General features: G+C 43.2%; 1 protein-coding gene across 8 annotated transcripts in view; it reads left to right on the forward strand.

The window, feature by feature from the left end:
* MAPKAP1 (MAPK associated protein 1) overlaps positions 1 to 12,570 on the forward strand; it is a 265,297-nt gene that overhangs the window by 175,471 nt on the left and 77,256 nt on the right. The window contains exon 7 of one of the 8 annotated variants that reach the window (XM_008960122.4): positions 8,806 to 9,103. The exons of the other annotated variants lie outside the window; for them this stretch is intronic. Coding sequence (XP_008958370.1) covers positions 8,806 to 8,819 — 14 coding nt within the window. The 3' untranslated portion in view covers positions 8,820 to 9,103. Of the gene's footprint in view, positions 1 to 8,805; positions 9,104 to 12,570 lie in introns of those variants that run through there. 8 annotated transcript variants of the gene reach the window in all.

Consider the following 12,570-nt stretch of genomic DNA (forward strand, 5'->3'; position numbering starts at 1 on the left):
AATGGTCACAAGGCTTATTTATCAGATAGCTTATGCCTGCAAATTTAATTTCCTATGCCAAAGATTCTGGAAATAATGTGAACAAACTGTAATTGCCTGTAACAAACACATTTATAAGTAAGTTTTAAAAGTCTTTGTGTTCACAGTTTAGTAGCTCACAGACCCTGTTGCTGTTTCTCAGAAAACATTTAAAAGAGGAAGTATACTTAAATATCCATGTGATTTTGAAAATGAAAATGATTCTATAATTACAGACAGGATTAGAGTGTTGCATGTGCCCATTACATCTCTCCAGCCTCCATGAAGAGTCTCAGTCTGCACCAGAGGAAGCAGAAGTCCCTCTTTCTTCGGTCAGGCCATTTGATGTGTTTATCCTATTAGTAGCTGTAAGGAAAATTCTTCTCTACCAAGACTGATTTTAGCTACTTTCTATGAAAAAACTCTTGCTTTAGTAGAGTTACCCCACCACAGGAAACCAAGGGCCTGAACCACCCAACTCCTGTTCTGCTGCTTACAGAGGCCTGATACTGGAGCTGTTTTACTCCCATAAGCAATGTAAAAGGCATTTTAAACAACTCCAATAGTAATTTTGCATAGTTGTTTCTTTTTGAGTAAATTATAAGTAGTGGCACTTTCTGCCGCATATCTGCAACAGCTTTAAGTGCATTATAAAGAAAAGAAGAAAAATAGCTAGTCAGTAAGGGCATTTCTTTTTCTGCCTTACGTGACAATAATGTCCTGAGACAAAGAAGACTTAAAATCAGGAAAATGGCATTGGATTAGCACCGTAAGGCAGATCTGGGGAGAGGACGTATCAGCTTCTACCTCTCTGGTTACCTAGCTACTAATCACAGTATGGCAGGCAACTAGGTGTGTAGATTCTACTGTGTCATCGAACCAATTTTTCAAACAGAAAGTCAGTGAGATGTGATTAAAGCCCAAGTGCTGCAAAAGATACAAGGTGGTCTATTGGAACTCCTCAATCTTCCTGGAAACTGTCACCACATAATCACAGAAATATCAAATCATAGCAAAACTTAAGCTTTCCTTTTCTTTTTTCGCCTTTTTTTTCTTTTTTCTTTTTTTTTTTCTTTTTGGCACACTACTTTTAATAGCAGAACAGTGTGAATTAAGATAATGTGTAACTGAAGTCTAAGAATCCCTGAGGGTCATGCAGATCTCTCAGGTACAGTGTGTCTGAAACCTAACTTATCGTTCAGTAGAGTCTTGGCTACATTTCAGGTAGTGAATAAGGATATAAGGGTGACAGTTGGGTGAACTCAGAGAGCTAACATTCTAATAGAGGAGATGGCTAATAAACAAAGCAATAAAACACATTTGATAGGAATTCTTGCTCTGGCTTTTGTTAGTCCTTCCATTTTCTTTTCTTTTTTCTTTCTTTTTTTTTTTTTTTTTTTTTTTTTTGAGATAGAATTTCACTCATTTTGCCCAGGCTGGAGTGCAATGGTGCAACCTTGGCCCACTGCAACCTCCGCCTTCCAGGTTCAAGGGATTCTCCTGCCTCAACTTCCCGAGTAGCTGGGATTACAGGTGCACACCACCACGCCCGGCTAATTTTTGTATTTTTAGTTGTATTTTTAGACAGGGGTTTTCGCCATGTTGGCCAGGCTGGTCTCGAACTCCTGACCACAAGTAATCCGCCTGCCTTGGCCTCCCAAAGTGCTGGGATCACAGGCGTGAGCCACTGCGCCCTGCTAGTCCTTCCTTTTTTTTTTTTTTTTTTTTTTTTGAGACGGAGTCTCACTCTTATCACCCAGGCTGGAGTGCAATGGCATGATCTCGGCTCACCGCAACCTCCGCCTCCCGGGTTCAGGCGATTCTCCTGCCTCAGCCTCCCAAGTAGCTGGCACCACAGGCATGTGCCACCACGCCCAGCTAATTTTTGTATTTTTAGTAGAGACGGGGTTTCACCATCTTGGCCAGGCTGGTCTCGAACTCCTGACCTCGTGATCCACCTGCCTCGGCCTCCCAAAGTGCTGGGATTACAGGCGTGAGCCACTGTGCCTGGCGGTCCTTCCATTTTCTAACTGAAAAGACTTCCTTGAGTCCTCAGGTTTGGGAGTTCCCCTCCTAGAGGGAGTCTCTCTGGCTCCCAGGCTCAGGCATAACTTCATTCTTTCCACTCGTTTCCACGCATCTCCTAATTGGGCTACCAGCACCCCTCCTTGATGCAGGCAGGGAGAAGTGGACAGGGCAGAAAGGGCTGGGTAAATTCATGAGCAGTAAATGACTCCATCAACAGTGGCCATCAAGGGAAACAGGCCATGTTCCAGCCATGGAAGCTGGGAAGGGACACTAATCCTCTCCAGAGATCAGTATCCCTCAGCCACTTAGGCTTGTGGCAGAGGCACCGTGGCCCTGTCCCCAGTAAGTTCCAAATACACTGATCTTGCCAGCTGCTGGTAAGCACCTTGCAAAAGAAGAGAATGAGAGCCCCCCCTTTTCCTTGAGTACAGTGAAAGCTCCTTTTGGAGAGGTAGGTTCCTTATGGTTTACCAGCACCGCAGCTGGCCCAGGGTTGGTGGTTAGCACATTTGTGGAATGAACTAAGATGTAGTGAAAACCGGTCCACAGCTCATAGCCACGTGTCTCTCAGCCAGCCCACACCTGAGGCCACCACTTTGTGTTTAGGAGTGGATTCACTGTACTTTGGTTATCAGAGATTAAACTCCCTTGGAGAATTACATCATCAAATGAAAATGTAAATGTGTTTAAAATGAAAGGCGATGCACATCCGTTGAAATTAGTGTTGCCGCCCAGATTCCCGTAATGATATGGATCTCTTCTGAGTCCTTGGGGAGCCAGAGGAGTATACCAAAAGCAGACATTTTAAACATTGATAGTCACGTAAGGGTGCCCAGCAGGAGGAAGTTACTGTAGGAAGCTACTGTATTGCAGAAAAAGAAAAGAAAAGCAAACTCACTTTCCAAAGGACGTTTGGGTGTGTGTGAAAGAGAGAGAGAGCGCACAGCCTAAGTCTTCATTCTCTCTAATGTAAGTTAATAGATATTGTCTGATATTTATAATAACTTATCTAAGTAGTTGAATGGGAATGTTAATAAAAAGTAGGAAGGTGAGTGCCAGAAATCACACACACAAAAAAACTTAAACAAATTGCCTATAAGGAGGGACTCAAGAATGGGACAGGGAATTACTCTTTTTCATCATAGGACTTAACAGCATTATTTACTCTTAAAACTATGAGGCCCGGGCGCGGTGGCTCACGCCTGTAATCCCAGCACTTTGGGAGGCCAAGGTGGGTGGATCAGGAGGTCAGGAGTTCAAGACCAGCCTGGCCAAGATGGTGAAACTCCATCTCTACTAAAAATACAAAAAATTAGCTGGGCATGGTGGCACACGCCTGTAGTCCCAGCTACTCCAGAGGCTGAGGCAGAGAATTGCTTAAACCTGGGGGCGGGCAGAGCTTGCAGTGAGCCAAGATCACGCCACTGTACTCCAGCCTGGGTGACAGAGTGAGACTACATCCCCCCAAAAAAACAAACAAAAAAAACACTATATGTATGAATCCCAGATTTTGGGAGGCTGAGGCAGGCAGATCACGAGGTCAGGAGATCGAGACTATCCTGGCTAACACAGTGAAACCCTACCTCTACTAAAAACACAAAAAATTAGCTGGGCGTGGTGGCACACGCCTGTAGTCCCAGCTACTCGGGAGGCTAAGGCAGAAAATCACTTGAACCCTGGAGGCAAAGGTTGCAGTGAGCTGAGATTGCACCACTGCACTCCAGCTTGGGTGACAGAGCAAGACTCTCAAAAAAAAAAGAAAAAAGAAAAAAAAACTATATGTATGCTACTTTGATTAAAGTTAATTTTTAAATTTTGTTAAAAGAAAACATCTTACTTTCAACTTCTGGAGTGTAGAAGGATCTTTCTTTCCTTACTTATGTGGACTTTGTCTATTTGAAAACGCCCTTTCTCCTAAAAGCAAACCATTCATTTCAACATGTTGGATGTCAGATTTCTCTGAGAACATCATTATTAAATAGTTGTTTCTTATAAACGTTTTCAAACTTTTTAAGACCAAAATGTTATATGAGTATAGTCAGTGTATTGTGATTCTGCCAACACTTTGTCTCTGTGACCCATATTTTCCGTAGGTTAAAGCATAAGCTATTAGCTGGATACTCTGTCCCATTGGAAGGATGACTAATATCTCAAATATAAATGAAAACAGCTGCTTTTCCATAACATTAGAGTCCCAAACAGCTGTCACATGTACATTTTGACATTCTTACTTCTTTCTAAATTGGGACAAAAATTAGTTTACTGGATTTGCTGATCTGGTTAAGTACATCATCTAACTTCTGTGGAGAGGTACAGAAGAGGTCATAGGAAAGTCCATGGAGCCAGCATGCAGACATCCCCAAAGGCTTGAACTTACTTAAAATGTAAACCCTGTGATGAGACCCTTCTGTGCCAAGAACATAAGGTCTGTAAGGGCCTGGCAGTGGCTGCTGCACCACTGCCACCTTTGCCAGCAAGCCTGAATCTCGGCAGCCAGCCATTGTTCTCTGTTCCGCTGAAGAGATTGTGGAGTACCACCCCATTGTCTCCTGAACGCCTACGTCAGTGCATTCTCCTCTTCTGCGAGCCTTGGAGGATTTATTTCAGGAGGTGGCTGTTGCGGATCAGAAGATCATGCTTCCTCTATTGGCTTAAAACTGGTCATTCTCTGTCTTTGAGTTCCTTGCTTTAGTCTCCTCTTCAATAAAATAAGGTCCCAACCAGATCATAGTCTTCTGGTTGATAGCCTTAACTGTGGAGCTTAGTTAAGACCTGGGTTCTAGAAGACCTACCTGGTTCCACCCCTGCTTCTGTTACTTTTCCTTTTTTTTTTTTTTGTTTTTGTTTTTTTGTTTTGTTTGAGATGGAGTTTTGCTCTTGTTGCCCAGGCTGGAGTGCAATGGCGCAATCTCAGCTCACCACAACCTCTGCCTCCCGGGTTCAAGCGATTCTCCTGCCTCAGCCTCCCAAGTAGCTGGGATTACAGGCATGCGCCACCGCACCCGGCTAATTTTGTATTTTTAGTAGAGACGGAATTTCTTCATGTTGGTCAGGCTGGTCTTGAACCCCCGACCTCAGGTGATCTGCCCACCTCAGCCTCCCAAAGTGCTGTGATTACAGGCGTGAGCCACCGCGCCCGGCCTCCTGTTACTTTTTCTAGCTCTCTGATAAGTTTCTTAACCTGTTTGAACTTCGTTTTCCTCATTTATGAATGAAAATAATAATAATGTCTTCTTCATAGCATTATTGTGAGAATTAAGCAGCGATCCTTGCAAAGCACCAAGGACCCAGTAAGTCTTTGCTGTTATTATCTTATCACTCAGTAAATGTTAGTCCTGTCCCCTCCTTTCAGTTTCAGTCATGAAACCTAGTCAGACTCACAATTTTGTGATCTAATGCTCTTTTTGTATGAATATGACTGCTTTGAGTTATAGTTCAAAAGAGACTCTAGCTGCTAAGGAACCCAGCTCAAATTGAGTCCATGTATTAGGTACAGCCCAGAATGTGTGCATCTGTCTGCGCAGCTGCTCATTTGGGCTTTTCCAGGGGTCCGAGGCCCCTTGTCAGAGCAGCAGAGCATCAGCAAGAACATAGGAGTGCACGTGTAGGAATGACCTAGCCTTCCTCTGGAGCACCCTGCATCTGGAGCAGGATATGCAGAAGGGTTAAAAGCTGGAGAAACTTTAGTCATAAATTTTCTTTTCAGCAGGACTTCCCAGGGAACATCTGACATTAGCAGAGAGGAAATGCTGATTGGCCTGGGAGTCAGCTGAAGGAGACAGGAACTGCAGTGGAAGCTGCTGGATTTACTGTTATTAGCAAGGCAAATGGAAAGCCAGCAGGGCAGCCCAGCTCCCAGATAATAGATCTAACAAGAAAGAAAACTCTGAGAAAGGAAAATGGCTGACAGCCACGTCTCCTCTTCTGCCATTTTCCCCATTGCCTTTACCTTTTTGTTTTGTTTGTAGCACAAAGAGAAGCAACATGTTCGGTTGTAAGTCACAATTGGCTTAAAATAAAACAGGATATATAATTCTGCTTCTTCCCTGTTTAAGATAAGAAGCTTGAGAGTTGAACATGGCAAAATGTGCAAAATTATATTAATGTATTAAGAAATAGTTGCTATTTATTGAGCACTTATGTGCCAAACTAAGTGCTTTACATGTGTTATCTCATTTAATCTGTATAATAACCACATGAGTTAGAAATTATCATCATTCCCCACTTAGAGATAAGGAACCAGTGCTTAGAGCACTTAAGTAATTTCCAAAGGTCTTATGAATTGGTGGTAGTGCTTGACCCCACCATCACTGTCCTACCAACCTAGTAGAAGGTACTGAGGTGAGAACTTAAATGGCTGTTATAAAGCTGGACAGGGTAGTGGTAATTAAAGTGCTGGGAGTGTATTTAGGGCAACCTAAATCTATGCTCCTAGGTTGCAGTCCTCAAGCCTGGCCTCTTTACTTACGTAAAAAAATAAATAAATAAATAAGTACTCACCAAGGCTTGTGTTCTGACTTGAAACACAAACCTCAGTTGGCACAATGGTTATTAGAAGGAAGATGGGGCAGGCAGAGAGCAGCCCTGTTGACAGGTGGAGCCAATCTCTGAAGGATCTGGCCCCCACAGTAGGGAACAGGGCAGATGGGCAGTCAGCAGTGGGGGGCCATAAGGACAGCGGGGGAACTGCAAGTCCTGGCAGCAAGGACCAGGGAAGCAGATGATGCTCAGCACCTGGGGGTGGCCGTACCAAGAGCCACAGCTTATCCAGGGTTAGATCACAAAGGCAACAGGTGAGTAAAAATCCCATTGTCAAAATTACCTGTAGGAAAGAAAAATCTCTTTAAAAATGCCCATCAGAGGCAATGTAATTTTTCTCATTAAATTCACACAGCTTTTTTCTCTAGCATCGTAACAGCTAAAAGTACATATTTTTAAATGCTAAAATCAAACTTGGTCTAGAAAGACTGAGATACTATCATCCACCCATTTAATGCAGTTAGTCACTTATCACACATTTACAAGGTTCCATAGTTGCAAAGATGATTTCTGGACTCCTGCCTCATATTCCCACTCTTGGGGCTCAGTGGATCACTGAGAGTCATGGCAAGTGGAATTCTCCCAGCTGCTTAAATAGTGCTCTTGGTCAGGTCTCCCTCTGTTTTTCCTCTTTTCTACCTAGCAAGTATGGTTGAATTCAGATAAATTAAGTGTATGATTTATGCACAAGGAAATCCAGGTGGGCAGGCAGTATCAGAGGGCAGGGCAGGATTTTCAGAGAGACACACTGGAAACCTAGCATGGCACCAGGCCTGAGGGCAGGGTTCTGGGCAGGATTGGGCCAGGAGCAAGGACAGTTAACTGAATGAGATGTAAAGGCCAAGGCTAGAGTTTTTAAAAAGGAAGCCCTGTTTTTGGTTGGCTGGGGATTGTAGAAATCCTATTGCCTTGAAGACGTTAACTGGTGCAACTTTCCCTATTGTGGGGAAAGGAAGGAGGCCAGTCTGGGACTCTGGTTGGGCCTGATATCATGGGGTCAGAAGGAGAGAAGATAAGACTTAGGGGATAATCAAAAAGGAGGGATGTGATTTTGACAAGCTGACAGAGTCAGTCTGGGTGAAGGGAAGGGCGCAGCAGTGACATGGAGGTAGGAAACCAGGACATATTTGCACTGAACAGTGAGTCTAGTTTGGGTCATAAAGGACATAGATGGACAAGAAATTAGGATGGATAGAAAGCCTTGAGAGTGGGGTAAGGAATTTGCATCTAAACTAGTAGCCTGCAAGGAAGTTGTGAAGGGATTGTATGAAAGTGATACCTTGAATCTACCAGAATTTGGCTCTGGAGAGCACTCTAACAATAGGGTGAAGAGTGGTTGGCTGGAGGCCAGAAGAAGGTTGGGAAACCATTACTGCGGCCTGAGTGAGAAGGAATGCAAGGGAGATGTATTAAGTGGGTAGAGTCTGCAGAACTTGGGAGCCGATTTAATGTCATCAACAAGGGGGAAGGCTAAGAAGTATTCCAAACTTGAGAGTGCCGTGTTCACTATGCCAAGTCCTTAGAGGCCAGATTCAGAGTCTTGTTCATCTTCATATCTACAGTGACTAGCTCATGACATGGCACATGGTAGGAGTTTAGTACAGTTTGATGAACCAACTGATTTAATTCATTGGGTGAATCGTGGTGTCGTCATTGGAAGCACAGTTACAAGGGAAAAAAGCTGGTTTGAGAATGGAAGGATGATAAGTTTATAGTTGATTGTCCTGTAAAATTAGAAGCAAAAGAGCTTAGAGTCTCTTTCTTCCTGCAAAGGCTGGTCCAACCATTCACTGGCAGTAGTGCTTCCCTGAAGAGTTGGTAGAAGTCCCTAAAGAGGCCCTGTAGCCTTTTGTCCCACCCTGGGCTAGAGCCCCTTCCACCAGGGCCACTGGCATCAAGCTAGCCAAAGAATAATCCTGGTGCCTCACTGAATCTGCTCAAAATCCTGTCAAGTACATACAACTACTGTATTATCCGCATTTAACAGAGGAAGAGACTGAAGTTCAGAGAGGAAGTGGTTTACCCAAGCCTCTGACATAAGCAGATTTGAATGAAAGTCTTCAGATTCCAATATATCATAACAGAGTCTGCTGACTGAAAACAGTTGGCTCTAAGCTTGCTCTCCATTGACTCAGGTTGGAGTCACCACTTTCATGTAGCTCAGAGAAGGTTGAAGATAAATGAAGTCTCATTTTTGTTTCTTCTGTTTTTTGTCCTTAGGTGCTTGTGACTAAATTCACTAATTTCACTGGCTGTCAAGGCTGTGTTAAGGAAAATGGGTTTGAACTGCTGTGGGTTTTGAGTACTGGACTGGATGTCAGAAACCTTTGCCATCACGGGAAATTCTGTCACTCTGGATTTACTGTCTGTTCCCCACAGCTAAATTCCTCTGCAGTGTGATTTAGCACCCTGGATCCCCATCAACCAGTTTTGGCATTTATTTGAATGCATTACTCCACTGGTTTCCATAAACTATTTTACAATTGTTTAAAATAAATGACTGTTTATTTCCACAAAACCATCTGTATTTCTTTACAGAGCAACAGATAACTGTATGTAAAATTTGGTATTGTCACAGTGACTCAAGTTAAGAGAAACAGATTGGATTGAAAAATTGGATTCTTAGGGACAATGGTAAAGGTTTCCAACCTCTCTAACAAGTGATATCTGGATTTCAAGGAGGAAAAAAAAATTTCCTTTTTTACAAATAGTAGGGGACCTCCTTTCTCTAAAGAGAAGTACATTTCTGCTGGCTGCATAGTGACAGGATGTAGAGTATTAGCACTTCTCATGGTAGTGAAGGGTCTGCGCCTTCAAGCACACTCTCTGCTACAACAGCATATATGAGGCTCCTGTCCAGTGGCTCCCAACCTTCTGCAAGTTTTGAAGTTTTTGGTTGTACATGTGTTACCTCTTCTTGTTCTGATGTTGAGTGGGCTCCACTTAGGCCTGTGTGTTGTGGCTCAGATAACTCTGGTAGGATATGTGTTGGGATAGGTGGCTACTGAAGATGGACCTGGGTAAGAGAACCAGACTGATGGGGATGAGGGATTGGACCCTGTCAATGATGGTCTTCCATCTCCAGCCAATGTCCAGGTGAGTCAGCTAGATCCATGCTAGTTCCATCCATCCCTAGGAAACCCAGTCAGAGTTGGGACACTAATGGGAATCTCCAAACAGTGGAGGCATTTGGAGTCAGATGGAGGTGGAGCTCCAAGTCTACTTTGGAGGAAGAGATAGGATGGTAGCTAAGCAGGATGGGCTTGTTTCATCATCAGATAATCACTAAACATACCTGTATGCTGAGGCTGTCCTAGGAATGTAGGGACGCTGAAATGTGCTCTCCATTCTCAACTTGCATATACGTAGTACAAGAGGTCTTTGTAGTGTGAGTTGCACGAAGAAGTCCAGAGACAGTGGCATCTAAGCAGAGTTTTGATTCCTTGAGTGGGAAAAATCAGAGTAAAGAAGTGAAGTAGACGGAAGATTGTTCCAAACTGAGGGACTAGTATGAGCAAAGACACAGATGGTTGAAATGGCATGGTTTGGAGGATATTTCTGGATTACTATATCATTAGAGGGGAGGAAGATGAGGCCAGTAAGTCTGACCTGGAGGTTTCAGCCCCTCCTAGAGAACTAGAGACCCTTCTCTTTCCGAGTGCTGCTTAGAAAGCAGAAGCAGCAACCCAGGCATAGGGACAATGCAGCTAAAGCTACAGACTTCATGAAAACTGTGGGCCAGGCATCCTTTCTACTTACACGTTTTACTTGTATTAACTCAATGAATCCTTGCAACAACTCTAAGATATAGATGCCCATTTTTACAGATGGGAAAGTAATGCACAGAAAGGCTAAGTAACTTACCCAGGATTACATAACATGTGAGTGGTGGAGCTAGGACTTCACACCCAAGGAGTCTGGCTTGTAAGCATTACATCATACTGTCTCAAATGTGCTGGGGTCTGCAGAGTTTGCAGAACATTCCCTAGATACATACTTTATTAAGCTTAGGCAGGGATCAAATCCAGACCTTTTCTCTACCCACAGGCTGTAGGGATGGACTCCTGACCACCACTTATCTCAAAGCCTGCGTGGAGGCTTCAGAACTGCCTTAGAGGAAGACCAGAGACATTATGGGACACCTTTGTTTTCTGTGGCTCTGGGTAGAATCCATGAGGAGGCTGGGGCGGGCATAGTTATCAGGCCATGGTGATAACAGGCGCGAATGGGATCTGACCCTTGGTCTGCAGTTGTGGCCTGCCTTTGTAAACAGTTTTTGTTATTAATTTTTTAAATTATATATATATATATATATATATATATATATATATAAGACATATATATGTATATATATTAGACAAGGTCTTGCTTTGTCGTCCAGGATGGAGTGCAGTGGCATGATCATAGCTCACTACAGCCTTGATCTCCTAGGCTCAAGCAATCCTCCCACCTCAGCCTTCCAAGCAGCTAAGACAAGTGTGTGCTACCATACCAGGCTAATTTTTATTTTCTGTAGAGACGGGATCTTACTGTGTTGCTCAGGCTGTTCTTGAACTGGCGTCAAGCGATCCTCCCCACCTTGACCTCCCAAAGTGCTGGGATTACAGGCACGAGCAACCGCACCCAGCTGTAAACAGTCTTTGTAGTCTGGCCACAGATGCTCCAGTCAGTCCTCTTCACCTTTGCCTGCTCAACCCCTTTAAGCAGCACTGGAAGCTTCTGTGGTCTACTTGTAGCTTGACTATGGACCTCAGGAACCCTTGAACAGGCTCTATCCCAATTTAGTTCCTGGCTCCTCAACTGTTTAGGTCTCTCTCCAGAGCCACTGAGCCTACATGATGTGTGAGGAGCCAGATGGTGTGAGAGGAGACTCAAGGAGGTTCCAGGGGCCACAGTCTTCCCTAGTCTGGTCTAGCTGGAATAATCTCTGAGATTTTTCCACCTCATTTTTTAAAATTGAATTTTTAAAATAAATGTAATACTTATAATGATCTACTGTCAAAAACCCAAACGTGATAGGAATCTATAAAGTAAAAATCAAAAGCCATCTTCTTTGCTGCTATACCTTCCTCTACCCCACAGGTTACTACAGGTAAAAGAACGGCTGTGAGAATGGTTTGGTTCATGACCCTCCAGATTGTGCTGTGTGTTTCACAAATCCACATATCAGTGCACCTATGTTTTGGTGCTTTTATTTTATTGGGGTTTTACTTTACTAACATGTAGCCTACTCTGTACATTCTATATCTTATAAATTTAATAATGTATCATAGAATTCTTCCCATGTCTTATTAACTTAGCTTTATTTTGTTTTAGAGATGGTCTTGCTCTGTTGCCCAGGCTGGAGTGCAGTGGCACCATCATAGCTCACGGTAACCTTGAACTCCTGGGTTTAAGCAGTCCTCCTGCCTCAGCCTCCCAAGTAGCTGACACTACAGCTCCACACCATCACAACCAGCTAATTTTTTTTTTTTAAATTTTTTGTAGCGATGAGGTTTCACTGGTCTCGAGCTCCCACTCTCAAGTCATCTTCCCACTTGCACCTCCCAAAGTGTTGGGATTACAGATGTAATGTGGGATTACAGATGTAATGTGGGATTACAGATGTAGTATGGGATTACAGATGTAATGTGGGATTACAGATGTAATGTGGGATTACAGATGTAGTATGGGATTACAGATGTAATGTGAGCCACTGCACCCAACCAACTTAGCTTATTCTTACAACAACCATATGACAGCCCAGTGTATAGATATACCATAATTTATTTAATAGTTTCCTACTGGTAAATGTTTAGGTTGTATGAAATTTTTTATATTAAAACGGTACTTTAATGAACATCTTTGAACATACATCATTGTATACTTGGGCTAATATTTCTTAGGATAGGAATATTAGCTAGAAGAAGTAGATTGTTGAGTTCAATTTTCAAGGCCACCTTGTGGAAGGCATTCTATTTAACAAAGATTATTAAGCACCAACAA

Source organism: Pan paniscus, chromosome 11 (assembly GCF_029289425.2).
Source record: "Pan paniscus chromosome 11, NHGRI_mPanPan1-v2.0_pri, whole genome shotgun sequence".
Taxonomy (NCBI): Eukaryota; Metazoa; Chordata; class Mammalia; order Primates; family Hominidae; genus Pan; species Pan paniscus.